We start from the raw sequence: 25,652 nt of genomic DNA, 5'->3' as shown, positions 1-25,652 counted from the left end.
TGTGTGATACTGTCTGCTGAGTTGTGTATCTAATCATATCCTGTGATACTGTCTGCTGAGCTGTGTATCTAATCCTCTCCTGTCCGATCCTGTGTGCTGAGCCGTGTATCTAATCCGATCCTGTGTGCTGAGCCGTGTATCTAATCCGATCCTGTGTGCTGAGCCGTGTATCTAATCCGATCCTGTGTGCTGAGCCGTGTATCTAATCCGATCCTGTGTGCTGAGCCGTGTATCTAATCCGATCCTGTGTGCTGAGCCGTGTATCTAATCCGATCCTGTGTGCTGAGCCGTGTATCTAATCCGATCCTGTGTGCTGAGCCGTGTATCTAATCCGATCCTGTGTGCTGAGCCGTGTATCTAATCCGATCCTGTGTGCTGAGCCGTGTATCTAATCCGATCCTGTGTGCTGAGCCGTGTATCTAATCCGATCCTGTGTGCTGAGCCGTGTATCTAATCCGATCCTGTCCGATCCTGTGTGCTGAGCCGCGTATCTAATCCGATCCTGTCTGCTGAACCGCGTATCTAATCCGATCCTGTGGGTTACTGTCTGCTGAGCCGCATATCTAATCCAATATTGTGTGCTGAACCGTGTATCTAATCCGATATTGTGTGCTGAGTCGTGTATCTAATCCTATCCTGTGTGATACTGTGTGCTGAGCAGTGTATCTGATCTGATCCTGTGTGTCTAATCCTATCCTATGTGATACTGGGCTCCCCCTGCAGTCTGTGTCAGAGTGTGGTCTGTGTCAGCACGGTAATAAATTATTTCCAGCTTTACAGAAGGACATAACACCATAGAAATAAGAATAATATGGCTCATTTACCACAACTGTTTATAAGGAAAACTGTTGCTGATAGCAACCAATCACATCTCAGCCTTCATCTTTTAAACAGCTCTGGTGAAATGAAAGATGCTTAGTGATTGGTTGCTATGTGGAGTTGGTGTGGCTTGATACACATACATACAGTGCATTTGGCAAAGTTATGAAATGTCCTATAAATGTGTCCGCTCTATTCCTGATCTTATTAGATCAGACTTAGTTGAGATGAATCTGTGCTGCACTTTATGTACATTCTCAGTAGTGGTCAGTGCTTTGCAATCGCATTTAGGGAAATTGAGGATTCTGTGGATTGGCTTACAGACCCTGGTGGTCATGATAATGTATAAGTCCCTTAGTTCACATAATTTACAAAATGGCAGCGTATCAATAAAAAATTGACAGTAGCCAAAGTTTAACTGCAAATTGGCTTGTTGACTAGTGGACAGCTCCTTATTAAGAACACAAATGGGCTGCATGAAATATCTACTTTCCTCCTGGATGGCACACTGTTCTCAGCGCTGTCACATGGCGGTCGTGTGATAGAAGGGACAATATTATTCTGCTTTTATGGAGAATGTCTGTGTGTTGCTGGTATGTAAAACAGTAGGTAAACTCTGCCTGTTACTTGTTCCTTTGTTTATGGCTGTTCTGTTTTCTCTTCCAGCCCCTCTTTGACAATAAGACCACATTGGATAAAGTGAAGAAAGCTGACAACAAGCGCCTGTCTGTTGAGAGAATTTACCAAAAGAAGACTCAATTGGAGCATATATTGCTCCGTCCTGATACCTACATTGGCTCTGTAGAGCCTTTAACTCAGGTGAGAATAAAGAGCCCAGTCTTCCTTCGTATGAAGTGGTAAAGTTTTGCCTTGGGTGTTTGTCAATGTCCATTGTATCCTACAGAGTAATAGGATTTGCTTGGTCTGAGGTTTTAAAGGGAATCTGTCACCCTTTTTTTGGCCTATTAGCTGCCGGCACTGACATCAGGGGCTTATCTACAGCATTATGTAATGCTGTAGATAAGCCCCCGATGTAACCTGAAAGATAAAAAAAAAAAACACGTTAGATTATATCACCGGAGTGGGCGGTCTGGTCCGATGGGTGTTGCGGTCCGGTCCAGCGCCTCCCATCTTCATACGATGCAGTCCTCTTTTCTTCCTGTAGTGGCTATGGCGCAGGCGCACTGCTCTTCCCTGTTGAGGGCAGAGCAGAATACTGCAGTGCACAGGTGCCAGACTTCTCCCGGCGCCTGCACACTGCAGAACTCTGTTCTGCCCTCAGAGCAGTGCGCCGGAGCCATGACAGGAAGAAAAGAAGAGGACTGCATCGTATGAAGATGGGAGGCACCGGACCGTCCACTCCGGTGAGTATAATTTAATTTTTTTTATTTTATCTTTCAGGTTACATCGGGGGGCTTATCTTACAGCATTACATAATGCTGTAGATAAGCACCTGATGTCAGTGCCGGCAGCTAATAGGCCGAAAAAAGGGTGACAGATTCCATTTAAGTATATTGACTATGAGTATTTACATTATTACCATGAATAAATGTCATACAGTATAATAAAGGGGTTGGGCAGAACCACTTGATTTTTTTTTTTTATTACACACAACTGCATGCTAAATGAAACAGTGGGCAAGGCAATTTTGACACCTAGAAAGTACCTTATATGTGGGTTTTCCAACATTGTAATACGGGTAGCCTATGGGATAACTTTTCAACATCGGATCTTGTGGGGTCTGATGCCCAGCACCCTCTCCAATAAACGTTTGCAGCACTCGTAGAGGCCAGATGTGAACTATGTACAAAGGGGAACACTATTGCTGCGCCACTATGAGGTTGCTGCCTGGTAATGTTTATCGGCTCCTATTTGGATAGGAGCCGCTGTTGTACGCGTCAGCAACCAATAAACAGTCTGGGAGTGTTGGTTCTTGCTGTGTATATCCAGCACTGCAAACAACTAATTGGTGGGGAGGTCCAGGCTATGGAGGAGGCCTTGATTTTAAACTTTTATTTATTGCTTCATTGGGGGACCCAGGTTACCATGGGTGTATGCTGCGGTCACTAGGAGGCTGACACTAGGCAAAGAGAAAAAGGAAGTAGCTCCTCCCCAGTAGTATACACCCACTGAAAGGAGCCAAGAACCTCAGTTTGTGCTTAGTGTCTGTAGGAGGTGGACCTGGATCTTCCCAGCTAATCCTTTATTCCTTTCAGGTTTTATTGTGCGTTACTAATGTTTTCCCTTTATTTTTCCGATACAGCTTCAGGGAAACAGGGTGTAAATTCTCACCCTGCCTTCCGATATTTATGCGGCAGACCGAGCAGTGTGGTGTCATCCACATCGCAACTCTCAGGCCCGCAGGCAGGACTCTATCCCCTGTCCCCCTCACGGGTGCTCCAAGGTGCATTCCGGTGGCTGGTCCTCACCAATTCCCCTCCTCACCCCTCTCCTCGGGAAGGGCTGAGAGAAAGACGGTGGTCACCAGCGGTGACCTCCACACCCCCCCTTCTCGTAAGGTGTTGACGCCGTCTTCTACACTGTCCGGACACTGTGCAGGAAGGAGGATCTTTGTTCCCAGCGACCCTGTGGAGCCGGACATCTTTCAGGTAAGCGGATGCTCTTCACGGCAGACTCCCCTCTCGAGCCCCATAGAAATCAACATTGTCTGCGCTTCACTTTAATCTTTGTGCCAGCACTTTCAGTCCCCGGGTCCCCCTAACTCCTCCAGTGCCCTCACTGTAATTTGAATTTTGCGCCTTTTTAGGCATGCGCCTCTCCAGCTTCCGGGCCCCGTAGTGCCAGAAAATTTCTCTTTCTTAAGGCCCTGCTTGCGGCGGCCATAGCATCACTCAGGTCACATTTCATCCTTGTAATCCTGCATAGCGGCGGCCATTTTCCCTGGCCGTCCTCTCGCTCAGTGGCCCACTCTCCCCCCCTCCCTTCTCCCTGGCCACACCTCCTGCTACCTCACCCTGGCCACTCACCAACTGCGATTTAGAAACGCGTGCACTTAGCCAATAGAAGGGCTTGCCTTGCCGGCAAACTTGGCCACGCTCCCCGCTCCACAGCGCGCCTAATCCCGGCGCACTTTTGCTCCTATCACGAAGCATCCTCTCCTGCCGGTACACACCCCCCGGCGATGCACCAATCGTAGGGATGCCTTCTTGCCGGCCGGCTTATCTTCCTGGCTGGACATGCCCCCCGACTTGTCAGCCAATCAGATTATCACTTTCTTAGCTACGCCCACCACTCTGCATCTTGTGGCTGTAACGCTGTTCAGCCAATGCTTCATCAGTTCTTGTGCTTCAGCAGGAGTTATTCTGTCTGAGACACTACTCCGATAGTTTATGCACCCTCGGTGTCGGACCCTCATTTAACTGTGGAACACCCGCGGTAGGGGAGGACACCGCTATCCTCGCAGCATCTACTCAGTCACTGCCATTGGGTAGCATCTACCCTCTCCCTCAGCTCATTCTCAACAGTATTCCCACAACCCTGCAGAGATTTTCCATTACTTATGCGGTTTATTACACCTGTACCCTTTGTTTAATAAAGTGGTTCTCATGCCGGTTCTCCCTTTTCTCTCCTTCCTGCAACCCTCCTACCATGTCTGCACAGGAACAACTCTACTCCAGGAATGACTGCACACCCCTCCCTCCGGAGTGGGCTGTTGCCATGTCACAGTCGGTCTCGGTTCTGACTAAGTGTATAACAGTCCCAGGTCCTGAATCGTTCTTCACATCCGTCTGCCGCCACCAGTGCTCCGAATGCCTCTCACTGTGATTCGTATGCACCTGACCACGACTTTATGCCTGGGATGAGAGCACACCCCTCCCTCCGGAATGGGCTGTTGCCATGTCACAGATGGTCTCTGACCCGCCAAAATGTATCGCGGTCCCTGGAACGTGTTTCACATCTGTCTGCCGCCACCAGTGCTTCGAACGTCTCAGTGATTCGTATGCACCTGACCACGACAATCACAGGGACAGACTGGGCACAAACCACAGGAAGCGGTCTTTTTCCAATTCCCCTTTAGGATGCCCTCCTCTACCCAGGCCCCCTCCTCGGAGGCAGCCTTTGGGTCGGTTTCCCAGTCTGAGTCCAAGATGGACCAAGTCTCAAAGACACAGGTATGGTCTATAGCATTGGTCTCCACCCTTCCTGACCTCGCGAGCCACATTTGACACTGAGAGAGGGGAGCGAGCCACATCCAGCATCCAGCTCCCATCTCCTTCAAAGTAGTTTCAACCAAAGCCCTCATTACAGGTAACCAAAGCTTTTCCACAGAAATCACTCCAAAGCAGTACACGGAGATCCAGGGGTTCCCACAATACCCCCATTCAGTATTCTCCCATCAAGGACACCCAACACACTGTCACATCCAGCTTTGAGCACCTCCTCTAACAGGAAGTACAATCCTCCAGCGTACCATACCTAAAACATCTCTAAACCCCCAAGACCAGTAAATGTGCATCCAGATCTGTTCTTCTGTGCAGGGCTACTCACAAAACTCACCATTTTGAGATCTACTCTTCATACCTGTTTTCTAGACCTGGACCTAAAGCACCAAGCTGACAGACAGTTGCAAACCACAATTCATGGGACCACGAGCCACATGTGGCTCCCGAGCTACAGGTTGGGGAACCCTGGTTTATAGCCTTATCTTGGCAGCTATCAGATCCCTGAATCTCAGGGAGAACGAGCCACTTGCTCAGGAGCACTCCGTTTCCCTCAAGGGGGTAAAACGTCCCTCCCGAACTTTCTCATATGAGAGGGAATTTGAATCTATCGTGGCTAAACTTTGGGAACATGCTGGAAAGCGCTTTCTGGGAAAGAAGCAGCTAGACATGATCTAGTTGGTTAATGGGCAGAGTCCACTAAAGTGGACCGCTGATTTCTTGCCTGTCTTCCTAGACAGTCTTGTCTCTGCTGCACAGCGTGTCTTAAGGACACTATGGATAGGCAGATTGAGTCTCTATCCCATCTTTGCCTCCGCCTGGTGGCAAAGTTCATGTCTGCCTAGGCAAGAATGTTTCGCCAGGGCATCCTAGCGGCAGCTTCTCTGGATGAGATGGCGGATTTGGCAGAACAGATTGCCTATGCTGGCAAATATCTTTTAACCGCCTCTCTGGATGCAGCCTGTTGCTCCGCTGGGGAGAACGGCAAGACCGCCTCTCTGGATGCAGCCTGTTGCTCTGCTGGGGAGAACGGCAACATCATTGCTGCATGCCGCATCCTCTGATTGAAGGTTTGGATTACAGATCCATCCTCACAAAAAAAAAAAAAAAATTTCAAGAATCAACCTTTTTTGGGTGAACGTCTCTTTCGGTCTCGTTTGCTCATACATCTGTCGCAGGCGTCAGAGGTTTTTTAGGCTGTTTCTTCCCTGCTACACTCAAGTGTAATCGTACCGTTTCCCTGGAAATATCGCTTTTCAGGGTTCAACTCTAATCTTTTCGTAGTCCCGGAGAAAGTCGGATCTCTCCATCTGATTTTAGACTTCAAGCAATCGAATCCCTCACCCCAGCCCAACATCGATGTTTCTGGGATGAGGTTTGACATGGCACAAACCATTTCTTCTTTCTAAACTTGAGTTCTTATCCCTCTACTGAGGGATCCGCACTCTAAGCAACCAGAGTGCGGATCTGTATTCCTACAATACAGTATGAGAGTTCTGGGGAAAATAATTACTGCCATGGAGACATCTCCCTTTGCCCAATTTCAGACCCGTTCTCTTCAGCTGGCCCCCGTGTCGGCTTGGAACAAGAAGACTCTTTCCCTAGACCGACCCACTCTACTGCCTCTTTAAGGGAGCCAGTTCCTAACCTGGAGGACGTCATTAGCGTCAGTCCTTCGAATGAGGTCCTTCCACCCTCTGGTGGCAGGTCTTCACTACTGATGCCTGTCTCCTCAGTTGGGAAGGGTTTTTTCTTCATTATTCAGAGCCGGGTCGCTGGAATTCCTAAGTAGCCGCTTTCCCCTTCAATCTCCTGGACATCAGGGCAATTATTTTTTTTTCTTCTTGCCCTTCGCCACTGTCAGTCCTACCTAGCAAGCCAGCAGGCCCGTACAAAATCGGACGACGTCTCTGCCGTGGCTTAAATCAAGGAGGGACCCGCAACAATCATGTGTTGGCAGAGGTAGCGAGTTCTGCGACGGGGAAGCATCTTGTTCCAGTCATATCAGCTTTACACTCTCCTGAGGTGGAAACTCGGGCAGCCTATTTCCTGAGTCTTCAGGGTCTCGCACCGGTCAAGTGGTCTTTCATTTCCGCCATTCTCGATAAAATATGCCAGAGTTGGGCTCCCCAGACGTCATCCTCCTGGTGTCTCGGATGAACCAAAAGGTTCCTTCGTTCATAGCCAGGTTCCGGGATCTGCTTGTCATAGGATTTGATGCACTAGTGACCACGTGATCACTTTTTCAGTTGACTTATCTTATCCCAGCCTCCAGGTCCACTATTGCCTGTTCCGTTTCATTCGGCAATGTTGGAAGCATACCTCGTTCAGGTCTATCAACTTCCTCCGAGGTTAAATGCTTACTCCACTTCGGCATTGGCAACTGCCTGGGCAGTTTCTCACCAGGCTTCGGCTTAACAGATTGTTAGCTGCGGCCTGGTCTTCATTGTACACTTTTGCGGCGTTTTATACGTTTCAACAGGCGGCGGTTATGCAACGGCTGACCTAGGCTTTTTCTTTGCATTTTTTTTCTGTTTCCCACCTTTGGGACGTCCCATGGTAACCTGTGTCCCCCATTGAAGCGATAAAGAAAGAAGGATTTTTGGTACTAACCGTAAAATCTCTTTCTTGGAGCTGTCATTGGGGAACACAGCACCCTCCCTAATTGTTTGTACCGCTTTTTGGGCCTACGTGCCTTTTGTTGCTGAGTTGGTACATATGTCGAGTTTTTGGTTGCTTCTCCTACTGCTTTAACACTAAAGGGCCTGTCACACTAAGCGATATCGCTATAACGTCACTGGTTTTTGTGACGTTACAGCGATATTGCTAGCGATATCGCTATGTGTGATACTTACCTCCGACCGCTCCCCCGCTGGTTATCGCTGATCGCGCGAGAACGTCCTGGACCGTTTCTCGTCGTCAGCTTCCTGCTGGGCTTCCTGCTGTGGAGACGAGCAACGCATGGACGCGGGCGGGAGGACGTCAGGATCGCCTCGTCTGACAGGTAAGTAGCGACCCCTGGACCCCTGCTATGTCGCTGGTGAGATCTGCCTGTGTGGCAGCTCACTAGCGACCACTTAGCGATGCACCAGCGATCCTGACCGCGACAGTACCTTAATTGAGGTACTTGGTTCCTGTCAGTGGATGTATACTACTGGGGAGCAGCTACTTCCTTTTTCTCTTTGCCTAGCGTCAGCAGCATACACCCATGGTAACCTGTGTCCCCCAATGAAGGCTCCAAGTAAGAGATTTTACGGTAAGTACCAAAAATTCTTTTTTTTTTTTTTTTTTTTTTTCCTTTATCTTGGTAAACCCATTTAAGGCCATTACTATATGGCAGGATGATTTGTTGATCTTATGTTACTGTCATTTCATTCTCCCGAAATGTTGACCATTCCAACGAAGGAAGTAAACTCATTTGATAGCATCTTTTATCCAGACAAAAAAATGATCTCTGCTGGTAGCACGTCACCTCATGTAAACTAGATCTTCTGCCAACAATGAAGCTGAATGTAGAAGAATGGTTTTATGAACATTGTTTTGATAATATTGCTGTAAATGGAAGCAAATGAGCCCAAATGTTCTTAATTGTTTGGCTGTTGTTAGAAGTAGACATTCTGCCTGTGTGAATGGGTATTTACCAAGTTTTGACAGTAGCAAAAATGTTTTCAATGCTCTCGCATCTTCCTGCTATGCCAGATTCCTGATCCTGAAAGTACTGAAGTCTGTTTTATGTCTTACAGCAAATGTGGGTGTATGATGAAGAGGAGGGACTAAACTGCAGAGATGTGACATTTGTCCCTGGCTTGTATAAGATCTTTGATGAAATCTTAGGTGAGTTTCCTTGTAATTTGCTCCATAATTATTTCTCTACTAGTCACACTTTATAAGACAGGTCGGTTGCTCAATCCTCTTAATTTTCACCTAAGGTCTTTGGTTTTGTTCATATGTTTACCATTTAAAACTGAAACCGTGTGTGCCAGAACTGACATCCAACGGACCCAAGTGGGATCTGTTTTGTTCTGTCATAATGTCAGACTTTTTGCTGGAAGAGGGTCCTGTATGCAGAACTTGTCAGAAGTGTCTGACAGTGAGCCTACAAGTCAGATGTATAAAGAGCTATGGATTACATGAGCACAACATGCTCAGTCTGCCCAACCTTTAAAGGGGATGTTACATTTCTAAAATAATTTGTCGGTTTCTGCAGTATGTTTAAAGCACCACTCTAGTGTTTTTGTTTTTTTAGTTATTATTGCATTGCTGGGATGGTACTTTAAATGTAACTTCCTTGTCTCATACTTGCCTACCTCCGCCTTGAGCTGTTTCGACCGTCGCTCCTGACTACTCGTATCTGACGAAAAGTGACATGGAGGTCACTTTTTCAATGCAGCTCTCTGAGAGCTTCGTTCTAGCTCTCATAGACTTCCAGTGAGCTTTTGTGACGTAGCTTCTGGCCTGTCCGAAGCTACTGTCACGAGAAGGCACCATGGGACCGGAGCTGTGCCAAAAAAGTATTAAGGCTGCTTTCACACCCGGCTTTTTGAATCCGGCACTATGCGGCGAAATTTGGAACAACTGGATCCGGTTTTGTTCCATAGAGTTGTATTGTCGCCGCACCGTGCCGGTTGGGTATGCGGCGCATCCGATTTTTGCCGGATACGGCAAAAAGTAGCCGTCCGGCGTTTGCAAAAAACGTTCGCTGCAACGTTTTTTGACAGCGCCGGACCGGTTTTTCTCAGAGCGCATGCGCGGAGACTGAGTCTCGCGCTGCTCTTTTAAATATGGGCGCCACCGTATCCGGCCACACAGGCATCCGGTGTCTCCGGATCCGCCCCTACGGCTTTTCGACGCACGGCGCTGGAGACACAAAGCCGGATGTGTGAAAGAAGCCTAAGACGGGGCAGTGGACTTATGTTGAAATCCCCACTCCAGTACTGTAAAAAAAAAACAAAAAACGGAGTGGTGCCTAAAGAAACATGCTGTCTTCACCATTTGGGCTACCCTTAAATCTTCTCTGCTACTGGTGTCTGGCACTGGATGTGGTTTTGGTAACTAGAAGAATTCATCTAGGGGGATGTTCACATAACTTTAAAATGTGGATGTGCAAAAAAAAAAATTAAAAATTATGCCCCATATTTGTAATTTTCACAATGGTTAATGGCGAAAAAAGGACCGCAATTTCTTCTAAACATGATACCCTATGTGTGCTAAAACTGCTTTGTGAGCACATGGCAGGACTCGGAAAGGAAATAACGCTATTTGATTTTTGGAAATTTGTCTAGAATAGATTGCGAATGCCTTGTCGCATTTGCAGAGCCCCTGGGACATGCCAAAACAGCAGAAACTCACAAGTCTCCCCATTTTAGCAACTAGACTCCTCAAGGAATAGGGGTGTACTGAGCACTTTTAACCTACATGGGATACACAACTTTATATACCGTATATACTCGCGTATAAGCCGAGACTTTCTGCCCATTTTTTAAGGCTGAAAGTCCCCCTCTCGGCTTATACACGAGTCATATACGGCGGGGGTGTCAGGCTCCTTCCTTCAGTGGTCTTCAGATTACTATGGACACTCTGGTCCATGTCAGCTGGAATATATGAGAGAAAAGTCCTCCTTTCCTTTATTATATGAGTGACCACATGATGCACCAGCCTAGGGACATATAGGAGCATTAGGGCTAGCCGTCGAGAAGCGGGGGCGACAATCTCGTTTGTGTGTTGGATGCCAACCTCCGCTGGTAGATTGTTTGTAATTGGGGTTCACATTTAGGATTATGGTAGCCAGCACGTTTGGTTGGCTTGGTAACGTCTTGTGTTTTAATAAGCATAATAAAAGGTAATTTTTACCTCATATAATGTATATATAAGGTTCCTTGACAGAATACCTAGTGTCAGCCTCCTAGCGACAACAGCATACACTCATGGTTACCCGAGTCCCCCAATGAAGGCTCCAAGAAAGGTTTTGCGGTGCATACCAAAAAATCCCTCTTCTACAGAAGTGAATTAATTTGTTTTTGTATTACCATATTCTAAGAGCTGTAACTTTTTTTTTTTTTTTTTTGTTCTCCTGAATGAGCCATATTAGGGCTTGCTTTTTATGGGACAATTTGGCGTTTTTACCTATACTCCAGACTCAGCAATACTAATTATGTGGGTTTTTTTTTTTTCATAAATGCAGAATTTTTAGTGACAAAACACTGTTCTTTTTCCTGTGATATTTTATTTATTTTTTTATTCACTTTTTTACTATGGGACATGTACAATTTTTATACTCCTGATTTTTTTTTTTTTTTTTTTTTTTTCTCTCCATATAGCGCTAACATATTCTGCAGCGCTTTACAGTTTGCACACATTTTCATCACTGTCCCCGATGGAGCTCACAATCTAAAATTCCCTATCAGTATATCTTTGGAGTGTGGGAGGAAACCGGAGCGCTCGGAGGAAACCCACGCAAACACGGGGAGAACATACAAACTCCTTGCAGATGTTGTCCTTGGTGGGATTCAAACCCTTGGTCTCATGTACTCCAGGGCCGGAGGACTGGTCTGTGAGTCACTGACAGCCTGTGTGTCCTTGCTTATAGCTGAATCTCAGAGGTCACCATACCTTGAGGTAATTAGATGACCTAAGTGTACCATGGCAACAATCGACACCCATGAGGGGTCAATCCTGCCATAGTGGGTCTTTTAACCACTAAGATACCACTGTTGCGATTTACAACGGTATTTAACCCCTTCACCCCCAAGGGTGGTTTGCACGTTCATGACCGGGCCAATTTTTACAATTCTGACCACTGTACCTTTATGAGGTCATAACTCTGGAACGCTTCCATGGATCCCGGTGATTCTGACAATGTTTTCTCGTGACATATTGTACTTCATGTTAGTGGTAAAATTTCATTCAAATAACTTGTGTTTATTTGTGAGAAAAACGGAAATTTGGCGAAAATTTTGAAAATTTCGCAATTTTCCAACTTTGAATTTTTATGCCCTTAAATCACAGAGATACGGCACACAAAAAACTTGATAACTAACATTTCCCACATGTTTACTTTACATCAGCACAATTTTGGAACCAAAATTTTTTTTTGTTAGGAAGTTATAAGGGTTAAAAGTTGACCAGCGATTTCTCATTTTTACAACACCATTTTATTTTTAGGACCACATCACATTTGAAGCCACTTTGAGGGGTCTATATGATAGAAAATACCCAAAAGTGACACCATTCTAAAAACTGCACCCCTTAAAGTGCTCAAAACCACATTCAAGAAGTTTATTAACCCTTTAGGTGCGTCACAGGAATTTTTTTGAATATTTAAAAAAAAAAATGAACATCTAACTTTTTTTCATAAAAAAAATACTTCAGGTTCAATTTTTTTTATTTTACCAAGGGTAACAAGAGAAATTGGACTGCAAAAGTTATTGTGCAATTTGTCCTGAGTACGCAGATACCTGATATGTGGGGGGGAACCACTGTTTCGGTGCATGGCAGAGCTCAGAATGGAAGGAGCGCCGTTTGACTTTTTCAATGCAAAATTGGCTGGAATTCAGATTGGACGCCATGTCACGTTTGGAGAGTCCCTGATGTACCTAAACAGTGGAAACCCCCTACAAGTGACCCCATTTTGGAAACTAGACCCCCCAAGGAACTTATCTAGATATGTGGTGAGAACTTTGAACCCACAAGGGCTTTACAGAAGTTTATAAAGTACAGAGGTACAATTAAAAAATCATATTTTTTCCACAAAAATGATCTTTTCACCCCAATTTTTATTTTCCCAAGGGTAACAGGACCGTAAAAGTTATTGTGCAATTTGTCCTGAGTACGCTGATACCCCACATGTGGGGGTAAACCACTATTTGGGCGCATGGCAGAGCTCGGAAGGGAAGCAGCGCCATTTGACGTTTTTGGCTGGAATTGAGATCGGACACCATGTCGCGTTTGGAAAACTCCTGATGTACCAAAACAGTGGAAACCCCCCACAAATGACACCATTTTGGAAACTAGACCCCCTAAGGAACTTATCTAGATGTGTGGTGAGCACTTTGACTCCCCCAGTGCTTCACAGAAGTTTATAATGCCCGGGCGTGAAAATAAAAAATTCGTATTTTTTCCACAAACATGATCTTTTAGTCACCATTTTTTTATTTTCCCAAGGGTACCAGGAGAAATTGGACCCCAAAAGTTGTTGTCCAATTTGTCCTGAGTATGCTGATACCCCATATGTGGGAGAAAACTACTGTATGGGCACACGTCGGGGCTCGGAAGGGAAGTAGTGACGTTTTGGAATGCAGACTTTGATGGAATGGTCTGCGGGTGTCATGTTGCCTTTGGAGAGCCCCTAATGTACCTAAACAGTGGAAACCCCCCACAAATGACCCCATTTTGAAAACTAGACCCACTAAGGAACTTATCTAGATGTGAGGTGAGCACTTTGAACCCTCAAGGGCTTCACAGAAGTTTATAATGCCAGGGCATGGAAATAAAAAAATCGTATTTTTTCCAGAAACATGATCAATTAGTCCCCAATTTTTTCATTTTCCCAAGGGTAACAGGAGAAATTGGACCCCCAAAAGTTGTTGTCCAATTTGGCCTGAGTACGCTGACAACCCCATATGTGGGAGAAAACTACTGTATGGACACACATCGGGGCTTGGAAGGGAAGCAGTGACGTTTTGGAATGCAGACTTTGATGGAATGGTCTGCGGGTGTCATGTGCGTTTGGAGAGCCCCTGATGTACCTAAACTATTGAAACTCCCCACAAGTGACCCCATTTTGGACACTAGACCCCCCCATGGAACTTATCTAGATGTGTGGTGAGCACTTTGAACCCCCAAGTGCTTCACAGAAGTTTATAACACTCGGACGTGAAAATAAAAAAAATCATTTTTTTCCACAAAAATGATATTTTTGCCCCCAATTTTTTATTTTCCTAAGGGTAACAGGAGAAATTGGAACACAAAAATTGTTTTGCAATTTGTCCTGAGTAGGCTGATACCCTACATGTGGGGGTAAAACACTGTTTGGGCGCATGGCAGAGCTTGGAAGGGAAGGAGCACCATTTGACTTTTTCAACTCAGAATTGGCTGGAATTGAGATCAGATGCCATGTTGCATTTGGAGAGCCCCTGATGTGCCCAAACAGTGGAAACCCCCCAATTATAACTCCAACCTAGCCCTAACCCTAATGGGAAAATGGAGATAAATACTTTTTTTTTAATTTTATTATTTTTTCCCTAACTAAGGGGGTGATATCGGGGGGTTTGATTTACTATTTATGGCGGTTTTTGTTTGGCGGCTGTCGCACGCTAAAAGACGCTTTTTATTGTAAAAATAGTTTTTGCATCACCACATATTGAGAGCTATAATTTTTCCGTATTTTGACCCACCGAGTCATGTGAGGTCTTATTTTTTGCGGGACGAGTTGACGTTTTTATTGGTACCATTTTCGGGCACGTGACATTTTTTGATCGCTTTTTATTCCTATTTTTGGGACGCAGAATGAACAAAAACCAGCGTTTCATGAATTTCTTTTGGGGGGGTGCGTTTACACCGTTCCGCGTGCGGTAAAATTGATAAAGCGGTTTTATTCTTCGGGTCAGTACGGTTACAGCGATACCTCATTTAGGTCGTTTTGTTATGTTTTTGTCGGTTTTATGCAATGAAAACTATTTTATATAAAAAATAATTATTTTTGCATCGCTTTATTCTGCGAGCTATAACTTTTTTATTTTTTCGCTGATGCTGTGTGGCGGCTCGTTTTTTGCGGGACAAGATGACGTTTTCAGCGGTACCATGGATATTTATATGCGCTTTTTGATCGCGCGTTATTACACTTTTTGTTTGGCGGTATGATAATAAATCATTATTTTTTGCTTCGTTTTTTTTATTTTTTAAGGGGTTCGCTAAAGTGGTTAACTAATGGGACAGTTTTATAGGGCGGATCATTACGGACGCGGCGATACCTAATATGTGTACTTTTATTGTTTTTTTTTTTTTTTATTATTATTATTATTTCCAAAAAATGGATTTATTGGGGGAATTTTTTTTTTTTTCTAATTTATTTGGCGATTTTTTTTTTTTTTTTTTTTTCTTTATTAAATAGTCCCAGGTGGGACATCACTGTCCTGTGACAGATCGCTGATCTGTCACATCACAGATCACTGTGACAGATCAGCGATCTGACACAGGCACTGCAGAAGGCTTCCTCATGCCTGCGCTTTGCAGGCACTGAGGAAGCCAGCTTCCTCAGGCCCCCGAAGGCCCCCGTCGCCATCTTGGATTCGGGGGCCTGGAGGAAAGGAGCCCCCCGCAGCAGCGCTGCACATTGTGCTGCCGTGGGGGGCTCAGGGAAGCACGGAGGGAGCCTCCCTGCCGATGCTTCCCTTTAACCCCCGGTACACCGCGATCATCTTTGATCGCGGTGTGCAAGGGGTTAACGTGTCGGGGGCGGTCTGTGACCGCCCCTGACACATTGTGCCGGGTGTCAGCTGTGATAATCAGCTGACACCCGGCCGCGATCAGCGGCGCTCACCACGTGGGCGCCGCTGATCGCGCCGACGTACTATCCCGTCCATGGGCATAGGGGCCCAGGGCACATGGACGGGATAGTACGTCGGATGGCAGAAAGGGGTTAAGGATTTAATCAGCTCCAAAACTGACCGGGCAAATACAGCAGGGGTGTCAGCTGTCACCGGTAGGAATTCCGCCTGCAGGGTGGCGTTAGTCTCTTAATCCCAATCGCGTTTTAAAAGGCCCCTTGTTATGCGTATTGGTGGTCATTAAAGGGTTAAAATAGAATGCAGCAAACGACAAATGTTCAATATGACAACACTAATTCTTTATTAAAATGATGCATTAATTTTCAGTAGCTATAACTTTTTTGTTCTTTCTCTCTCCAGTAAATGCCGCTGATAACAAACAAAGGGATGCAACAATGTCATGCATCAAGGTCACAATTGACCCGTAAGTAACTTGCAATTTGTGACCTTTTATCTGCCCAATATGTTGTAATAAAGGAACATTACTGTACTTACTGCAATTTTTTTTTTTTTTGTGCCTTACAGTGAGAATAACATAGTCAGTGTATGGAATAACGGGAAGGGTATTCCTGTTGTGGAGCACAAAGTGGAGAAAGTTTATGTTCCTGCCCTCATCTTTGGGCAGTTATTGACCTCCAGTAACTATGATGATGATGAGAAAAAAGTTACAGGTCAGTGTAGCTCTTGGCCAACTCCCTTGTTGGCTAAACAGTTTTAAATGGACTCTTTCAGCACAGAATAACTGTTGAAACAAAGGACCGGTGCTTGGCGCCTCACGTTGGGGGTCAATCATTTAAATACCGTATATACTTGTGTATAAGCCAACCCCGTTAATTTTGCCACAAAAAACTGGGAAAACTTATTGACTCGTGCATAAGCCTAGGGTGGAAAAATGCAGCAGCTACTGGTAAATTATAAAAATAGATGCCAATAAAAGTAAAATTAATTGAGACATCAGTAGGTTAAATGTTTTTGAATATCCATATTGAATCAGGAGCCCCATATCATAATGCTCCATACAGTACATGATGGCCCCATAAGATGCTCCATGCAAAATATGCCACATATAATGCTGCACAAAGGTTAATAATGGCCTCATAAGATGCTCCATAGAATAATATGCCCCATATGCTGCCCCATAAAGGTTATGGCCCCATAAGATGTTCCATAAATTATGCCCCATATGCTGCCCAATAAGATGCTCCATAGAATATCCCTCCATATGCTGCCCCCATAAGATGCTCCATAGAATATGCCCCCATATGCTGCCCCCATAAGATGCTCCATTGATTATGGCCCCATAAGATGCCCCATAGATTATGCCCCCATATATTGCTGCTGCCGCTACTGCAGGTATTTAAAAAAAAAAAAAAGACATACTCGCCTATTGTCACTGGGGGCCAGGTGCTGGTGTGCTGAGCAGGCGGAGACACCGGCGCGCTATGGGGACAGGTGTCGCCGCTGGCTCAGGACCTGGCACCTGAGATTCACCTGTCCCGGTTCCAATGCTGCTCGACGCTGTCTGCCGGCTGGGTCCCTCTGTCAGTGACTGTTCAGGCAGAGGGTGTGCACTGACAGTATGATCTGCTGACACTCCCCCACCTACCCCCTGGCTATATGACTCGCTTATAAGCCGGGGGGGGACTTTCAGCCCAAAAAAATGGGCTGAAAATCTCTGCTTATACGCGAGTATATACTGTACATATTCCCACCTGCTTTTTTTTCACACTATCTCAGCTCTCCCTTTTTTTTTTGACAGCTTTGGCTTTGTAGAGCCATGAAAGGGCTAAGACTGATGCAGACCAAGAAGGTGGGAGGGTGCACTTAAATGATTGGCCACACTAGGATGTGCTGACAGTCTCCTTTAAAGAAGTGCTCCCATCAAAGTTTTTAACCTCTTAATATATTGCAATCATTGCATTATATAGAACTGTGTACTTGCAATTGCTCATTTTGACTTTCTACCCAGCTAATTCTTCTCTTTTCCTTTAGGTCTATGACATCACATGTATAAAAAAACTGACTAGCTGAGTCCTTCTAAGATCTATGTAAAAACAGGAGGTCAATATTCCATGTATGAGTCATGAGTTGCTGCAAAAGTGCCATTGTAGGGGGGAATGGTAGCTCCTGGGTCAGGAGTTGGAGAGGGAAATGATGAATGCAGGGACAAGAGACCTCCTCTTTCTATATAGGGCATATAAAAGAAGAATTTACTGGGTAGAAAGGCAGAATGAGCAATTGAAAGTACATTGTGCAATATACGGTAATATATATTAAGAAAATAACTTCGGTGGGAGTGCTTTTATCATTTTTGAGGTACTAATGTCACATAGTAGCATTAAATGAGGCCTCAGTCCTGCAACGACGTGAATCTGTTGGAATTAATAGCAGTTAATGAGAAAAAGGATTTTCATCAGTGTGTTACGGCTGGTTCTTCCTGCCTCCTGCTAGATTTGTTGCTTGTGACTGTGCAGCCATCTACATGTGTCTTTTGAGGATTCAAAAAATGTAGTAGTGCCATGGACGTCCACCCTGAATTTGGCAGGGTAGATGGTGTACTTCAGGACCTGCTCCCTTGTCTTCTTATGTCCAGAAACTGGGACCTTTTGCACTGGACCTCAACTGAGAAGTCTGGGAGGAAAAAAAAAGATTTCTGTCCCCCAGTTTAATATTCTGCTTCCATCTTGTTTCCTTAATGTTATTTCAGTCTTTGTAGAGGTAGGGGGGTGTCTGCCCGCTGGGCCCAGTCATGTGGGGTGGACCCTGTGAACTCTCTCCACAGCAAACAAAGGATTGAGGGTATTTTTGCCAATGGTATCCAGTAGCCATTTAAAAAAAGAAAAAAAAATCATCTGGGTCATTAACCACAGCCTTTTCAGGATCCACAACCAGTCTAATATGATTGCGTCTGACTGTTTTGTAGGTCATCAGCCTTAGCAATAAGTGCTGTGACTGCCTCGGTGTGACTCAGTATATCTTTGTGGACTTGGCAGAAGGGCATCTTCCAACTCACTAACTATCTACTGCTGTGGTGCGGTTTGTCCCTTTCTACGTGTCATGATGTATTATAGAAATAGATTCTTGTATATGGCCAACTTGTTCCATCAGAGTATTGAGAGTAAAGTTGCATTTATTGACTGCATTGAGGATATCTTGTAGGGTCCCCCTGGGAAATTTCTTCCCAGGATATCATTTTTCCCTTTAGGATCTGCAGTAGAACAATTACCGTATGCCTTTTTAGGGGATGCCTCTAGCTCGGAGGGATTCAGGATTCAGTCTTCTCCAGAGATAATTCCATAAATTGGGACCCTTCACCAGGTATTCCCTGTGTAGCAGCAGACACTGCCCTCTTGAGCGGGGTACTAGTGGAAGAGAGGCCTGTGGGCAAACTGCTGTAGCTGCGCAGCCACATCTCCTGTGACATCTGTCTATACCTGCCGGGAGTGTGGGCGCCAGCTTGGTTTTCGTCCGGTACCGCATTTTAATTTTTCCCCTTCTTTGGGAATGTCATAATGCTGCAACAGCCCTGAAATCAGCTCTCTGATGTCCAGTGACTTTAAGGTAGTTGGTGAGTGAATCGCTGGTCCCTTCCTTTGCCTCTAAGTTATACTTTCAGGATGAGTGCAGCGGGGACTCGGGGAAGGGACATCTCACCACTCAGCCACAGCCCCAAGTGTGCTTCCATAACATTTTTTTTTCAGTTACCTCATATGTGTGACTTATAGTATTGTGCAAGGTGTTGTATATGATTATGGCAGACAACGGAAATGCTTTGGACCATTGTAGAGACGCGGAGAACCCAATTGGACCCATGCCCTTTAACTATTGTGAGAATAGCACCAGTCCAGGACTGCTCATTTCAAGGAAATATACATTCACCAAGCCCATCTTTGCTGGGCAGCACTATAATGATGGGGGGAGGTGTGAGTTTGATGTACATGTGGTCCTCAACTATCTGTATGTCACAGAAATGAGTGTTCTCTCAACTTACATTTGGCGCCCTGTTTTTTCTTCACCAATTGTCCTCTGTGTGCAGGTGGCCGCAATGGCTTTGGTGCCAAATTATGTAACATCTTCAGTAACAAGTTTACTGTGGAAACTGCATGTAAGGAATACAAGAAAGTCTTTAAACAGGTAGGTTATCTCAAACAGGCCTTGTGAATTTGTATAAGGCTTTATTAAGAAGCTGAAGAGTCTGTTGAATATCTTTTCCCAAGTGTTTTGTGTAAAGTAAATACACACCCAACCATTGCCAGTGGGTGAAAAGATACAATAAAAGCAGATGGTTTTCTGTGGGCTGCTAAAAGGGATTGTTCACATTTAGGAAAGTGGATCTCAAATGCTGTAAAATACCTAATATAACAGAGAAGGTACTTGCGGTGATGTCTCTGACAGCATGCATTACCGCTGCAGTTAATCTTTTATCTCGGTGCTGGACCGAGGTAGATGGCGTGAGCCGCTGAACTCAGGAATTGGCTGCAGAAATGATTTGTGCTGTCGATTTGATGTCACCGCTGCAGCCAAACCCTGAGACTGGAGCAGTGAAAGGTGAGTACCTCCTGTGTTTTTTTTTGTTTTTTTTTGTTTTCTTTTTTAGGTATTTTATAGCTACAGTTTCCTGAAAGTGATCAATCCCCTTTAATTCTTCTAGCTATTTGCTTTTAATTCGCTGTTATTCCTTACTCTGTCTATAACAGACCTGGACCAATAACATGACTACAGCCGGAGAGTCTAAAATCAAAGCCTTTGACGGCACAGATTATACTTGCATCACTTTTCAACCAGATCTCAGCAAATTTAAAATGCAGATTCTGGATAAGGACATTGTGGCACTTATGTCTCGGAGGGCCTATGATATAGCAGGAGCTTCCAAGGGCGTGAAGGTGTTTCTTAATGGCAAGAGACTTCCCGTAAGTAGTGCATTCCTGTTAGTTTGTAACTAATTTCCTTTCATTAGATTAATTTTCAAGTTCGCCCTGTATATTATTAAATTGCCGTGATGTAATCTTATTCCCTCACCCCCAGATCTCTGGCTTCCGCAGTTACGTGGATTTGTATGTCAAAGATAAGGTAGATGAGACAGGTAACGCTTTGAAGGTCATCCATGAAATCGTGAACGATCGATGGGAAGTGTGCTTGACTATGAGTGAAAAGGGCTTCCAGCAAATCAGCTTTGTTAACAGTATTGCTACCACAAAGGTATGGGCCCATAGAGGTAACATTGACTGGATGCAAATTTCTGGTTTAACCATGGTCTTAATGCATTTTTCTTTTGTCTTTAGGGCGGTAGACATGTTGACTATGTTGCTGATCAGATTATCGCCAAAATAATTGATGTTGTGAAGAAAAAGAATAAGGGTGGTGTTTCAGTAAAGCCATTCCAGGTACGTCATTGGTGTGAAACATTTCCTAAAATTCATGAAAGGATTGTGTGGACTGCAGTCTTTATTGTATCCCTATACAGGAGGAAAAATACATCTTTTTTTCAATTGTTTTGCAGGCAAAAAACAATTCTACTTTCCCCAATGACCCTAAGTGAGTCAGACTAGTGATTTGGTCTGTACCCCCCCCCCCCCCCCTCACTCTGTGCAGGAAATTCTAACATTGCAGTATAGGGTGCCCCCCCCCCCTCTATAATCATGCAGCTTGTGGTGGGGACATGGTACAGGCTAACATATCATCAGTGCATTGACTGGAAATCCCTTTTTATTTTTTTTCTATGCGAGATCCAAATAAAAAATAAATATAGATAGATATAGTCTGCAGTGAGTAAAAAGTTCAGATTATGTGAAAAAAATTACTGTATTTCTTTCCTTAGGTGAAAAACCACATGTGGCTTTTTGTGAACTCATTAATTGAGAATCCGTCTTTTGACTCCCAAACAAAAGAGAACATGACACTGCAATCAAAAAGTTTCGGATCTAAATGTGTGTTGACGGAGAAATTCATTAAAGCAGTAAGTATCTTTTGTGAATTATTACTATGAGAAAAAAGTAGCGTCTTGCCTTTCCTAGTATATGCATGTTGCATCAGCACACTTAGACTAATGAATACATGACATTAACGTTAAAAACGTAAAGGTACTTAACATTTATTGATCAAAGAGCACAAAAGCCATCCAACCACATTAAGGAGACCTTTTAATTTGGATAGGCCCTAGCCATTGTCTTATCTCGAGTGCCAAAACAGCCTCATATGAATGGGTAGTGTAAAGGGGCCCTGGAGGAACCTCTTCAGGACTCAGCACCCTTATCCAAACATCCTTCCCACATAAGGTTTTAATTGCAAGCTATGCTTAGATGGTTTGGCACATATGTAAGACCTGTAGTAGCTAGGGACCTTTCACATTAAAAGGTCACTGACGTAGTTGGATGGCTTTTGCGCCAAGTACCTTTTAAGTGTTTAACGTTTTGCAGCAATATTGGAGTTCATGTATTCATTAGTCACTGTGTGCTGAAGCTTCTTGTGTATGTTAGTATATTGGCCACATAGTGTTTTTATGCACCTGTGCATTAATTTAATAACTTTCCATTCCTAGTAGGCAGCATTAACCTGGGCATTAAGCAGTTTGTTTAAATATGTTATCAAATTTGTTGTTTTAGGCAACAAGCTGCGGTATTGTGGAAAGCATCCTAAACTGGGTCAAGTTTAAAGCCCAAACACAGCTGAATAAGAAGTGTTCTGCAGTAAAACACACTAAGATTAAGGGGATCCCCAAACTGGATGATGCTAATGATGCAGGTAATTGTCCTAGAGCTGGTTGGAAAATGGTATAAATTTATATTTACTAGTAGTAAATTACTATTGCACCACAGGGAGCGAAAAGCTCTCAAGTTTGCTTTTTCCATTTTAGGTAGCAAGCACTCTGGGGATTGCACACTTATTCTCACTGAAGGAGACTCGGCCAAGACATTGGCTGTTTCTGGCTTGGGTGTTGTTGGAAGAGATCGGTATGGTGTGTTTCCGCTAAGAGGCAAACTTCTAAATGTCCGGGAAGCTTCACACAAGCAAGTGAGTTATACTGGCTATTACTAGTTCATGATTTTGTGGACAAATGACTGTAATGTCTCTAGATATGAATTTTTATGAACAGATCATTTTGGCTTTGGATTTTCTAAATGCTGTAAAAATTCTCATTTGACTATGTATCCTGTTAGCATAGTCTGGTGACTTTCAGCCTCTTGTGTTACTCACTGGCTTGTACATTGTTTAGATTATGGAGAATGCTGAGATAAACAACATTATCAAGATCGTTGGTCTGCAGTATAAGAAAAATTATGAAGATGCGGAGTCCCTGAAAAGTCTCCGCTATGGAAAAATCATGATTATGACAGATCAGGTGAGGCCTGCATTCAGGCACTAGATGCTAGTCTCATGGATATATTACCATTTGGTGCTTTAAAGAAATGTGGAATTTGTTTTCTGCATTTGAGTAGAATCTATAAATCTGGTATATAAATGGTGATTCCTTATCTTTGTAGGATCAAGACGGCTCCCATATTAAAGGCTTGCTGATCAACTTCATCCATCATAATTGGCCATCTTTGCTGAGGCATCGTTTCCTGGAAGAGTTCATCACACCTATCATTAAAGTGAGACATGTGCCTCTTTTAATGCTTATGTGTTGACAGACTTTTGTTGTGTCCTATGTACATCTGATCCCCCTTTTCCCATCTGTCTAGGTGTCTAAAAATAAGCAGGAACTGGCATTTTACAGTATTCCTGAATTTGAGGAGTGGAAGAATGGCACTGAAAGTCACAAGACCTGGAAAATAAAGTACTACAAAGGTTTGTTCCAAAACCCTGTGTGGTAGTGCTGGCAGGCAAGTAAGACTCTGTTATGTACTCTCATGGTGAAGTGTTCTCACACTGGTGTCGCCTGTTACTCACACATTACATGTGCTAGAAGTCTCTGATCTGTTTTTAATAGGAAAAAAAAAGTTTAGATTTTAGAATAAACTATGATTTTGTAGCCCGGATAAAATAAGTAAGATTATATTGAAGCGATTGAGAGCGTTTTAAGTGTAAGTGCATAGAAATGTCTCTTAAAGATACGTATATATAATGTACTCTAGTGGTCTGCTTTTAGTTGGTAAAGGGGAAACCATGTTTAATTTTTAGAGATTTTTTTTTTTTTTTTTTTTTTTTTTTTTTAAATAGCCAAACTTTTTTTTTTTTTTTTTTTTTTATAAATGTAAACATCTTAAACGTGATTTTATAGGTCTGGGGACCAGCACATCTAAAGAGGCTAAAGAATATTTTGCGGATATGGAGAGACATCGAATTCCATTCAGATACAGTGGCCCGATAGATGATGCTGCGATTACCTTGGTAAGACATGTCTTTTCAGATTTGGACCTTTCCAATCTTCTTATTTTTAATGTTTCCCATCAGCACAAAAGTAGTAAATTTAAATTTTTAGACTGGAGCATGCATATTAATAAACACCATTCAGATTAATATTGAGAAGGGAAAAACGGAACAAATCCAAGTTGTTTTTCTTTAAAACATCCAGGCCTTTAGCAAGAAGAAAATTGATGATCGTAAAGAATGGCTGACAAACTTTATGGAAGACAGAAGGCAGAGGAGAATTCATGGTTTGCCAGAGGTACGACCTTCACCAATGAGATTTTTCTGGAAGCAATATGTTCATGGAAGTGTAAATTATGGCTATCTGTCGTATACAGGAATACCTCTACGGAAAAGCCACCAAGCACTTGACCTTCAACGACTTCATCAACAAAGAGCTGATTCTGTTCTCCAACTCTGACAATGAACGATCTATCCCTTCCTTGGTTGATGGTAAGAAACGTTACTTTTAGTCTCATGGCTCTTATTTAATATGTTAAAGATATGAGCTAATATCACTTTTTAATAGGTTTGAAGCCAGGTCAGAGGAAGGTCCTATTCACTTGCTTCAAAAGAAATGATAAGCGAGAAGTGAAGGTTGCTCAGCTGGCTGGTTCTGTAGCTGAAATGTCTTCGTATCATCATGGTGAGGTAAGAGCTTGGTCTGGATTATGATAAGCCTCTGGTAGATTTACAAGGGCATGTTCGCTGGGACCCCCCCAACAATCCTGTGTAGAGAGGTTGTCTGTTAAAGAAAATTTGTCGCCAAGATTATGCTGCTCAATCTATGGGTAGATAAAATAGTGACAGACCTTATTCCAGAATAATTTGCTTAATTATTGTTGTAATTTTCATGAAATCACTAGTTACCGGCTGCACTGAGCAAAGCGCTTGTCTGACCGGTATTCATGCTCATCTGTCCATTGGTTATAAAATGCACAGAGAAAAGTGCTGATCAGAGTTGGGTGGGAAGAGCCACAGATATTTGTGTGTCAGTAGCTGCAAAACAATCTGCTTTTGAACAGGTTTTTTTTTTTCCCCTCTGTAGGCCTCCTTAATGATGACCATTATCAACTTGGCTCAGAACTTTATGGGCAGCAACAATGTGAACCTCCTGCAACCTATTGGTCAGTTTGGTACTAGATTGCATGGTGGTAAAGATGCTGCCAGCCCTCGATATATCTTCACAATGCTTAGGTAATAAAGACCATAATGCTGGCGATAGTCAGTTTGGACAGTTATTAGTTTTATAAATGAAGCTGTGACTGCAAGTAATGTTTCCTTTATTCATTTTGCAGCACGCTTGCTCGTCTCCTCTTTCCTTCTATGGATGACAGTGTCCTGAAGTTCATATACGATGATAACCAGAAGGTTGAACCTGAATGGTATATTCCTATTATCCCCATGGTACTGGTGAATGGTGCTGAAGGCATTGGCACTGGTTGGTCTTGTAAAATCCCTAATTTCGATGTCCGTGAGATAGTAAACAATGTTCGTAAAATGTTGGATGGCGAGGAGCCTCAGCATATGGTAAGTGGTAGAATACTTAAGGTCATGGTATCTTCATTGATAAGTTTCCCTTCAAATAGCTTATGACCTTTCTTACACAGCTTCCAAGCTACAAGAACTTCAAAGGTGTCATCCAGGAGCTTGGCCCAAACCAGTACATCATCAGTGGTGAAGTTTCAGTGCTGGATGCAACCACTATTGAGATTTCAGAGCTCCCTGTCAGAACTTGGACACAGGTACCTACAATTCA

The 25,652-nt window shown here is 43.9% G+C and overlaps 1 protein-coding gene across 1 annotated transcript in view; it reads left to right on the top strand.

Annotated features, from left to right (window-relative positions):
• TOP2A (DNA topoisomerase II alpha) overlaps nucleotides 1–25,652 on the top strand; it is a 66,116-nt gene that overhangs the window by 8,713 nt on the left and 31,751 nt on the right. The window contains exons 2-22 of the mRNA XM_073572624.1: nucleotides 1,486–1,638; nucleotides 8,744–8,834; nucleotides 15,905–15,968; nucleotides 16,070–16,215; nucleotides 19,581–19,678; nucleotides 20,242–20,454; nucleotides 20,570–20,743; nucleotides 20,827–20,928; nucleotides 21,363–21,500; nucleotides 22,147–22,285; nucleotides 22,398–22,555; nucleotides 22,758–22,883; nucleotides 23,026–23,136; nucleotides 23,227–23,332; nucleotides 23,766–23,875; nucleotides 24,060–24,152; nucleotides 24,232–24,346; nucleotides 24,423–24,544; nucleotides 24,942–25,090; nucleotides 25,192–25,423; nucleotides 25,504–25,638. Coding sequence (XP_073428725.1) covers nucleotides 1,486–1,638; nucleotides 8,744–8,834; nucleotides 15,905–15,968; nucleotides 16,070–16,215; nucleotides 19,581–19,678; nucleotides 20,242–20,454; nucleotides 20,570–20,743; nucleotides 20,827–20,928; nucleotides 21,363–21,500; nucleotides 22,147–22,285; nucleotides 22,398–22,555; nucleotides 22,758–22,883; nucleotides 23,026–23,136; nucleotides 23,227–23,332; nucleotides 23,766–23,875; nucleotides 24,060–24,152; nucleotides 24,232–24,346; nucleotides 24,423–24,544; nucleotides 24,942–25,090; nucleotides 25,192–25,423; nucleotides 25,504–25,638 — 2,775 coding nt within the window. The remainder of the gene's footprint in view (nucleotides 1–1,485; nucleotides 1,639–8,743; nucleotides 8,835–15,904; nucleotides 15,969–16,069; nucleotides 16,216–19,580; nucleotides 19,679–20,241; nucleotides 20,455–20,569; nucleotides 20,744–20,826; nucleotides 20,929–21,362; nucleotides 21,501–22,146; nucleotides 22,286–22,397; nucleotides 22,556–22,757; nucleotides 22,884–23,025; nucleotides 23,137–23,226; nucleotides 23,333–23,765; nucleotides 23,876–24,059; nucleotides 24,153–24,231; nucleotides 24,347–24,422; nucleotides 24,545–24,941; nucleotides 25,091–25,191; nucleotides 25,424–25,503; nucleotides 25,639–25,652) is intronic.

The sequence above is a fragment of the Dendrobates tinctorius genome, unplaced genomic scaffold, assembly GCF_039654945.1.
Source record: "Dendrobates tinctorius isolate UK_male_01 unplaced genomic scaffold, ASM3965494v1 ptg000032l, whole genome shotgun sequence".
In the NCBI taxonomy this organism is placed as follows: Eukaryota; Metazoa; Chordata; class Amphibia; order Anura; family Dendrobatidae; genus Dendrobates; species Dendrobates tinctorius.
Note: the sequence above shows the minus strand (reverse complement) of the source record. Positions and strands in the feature narration are given on the sequence as shown.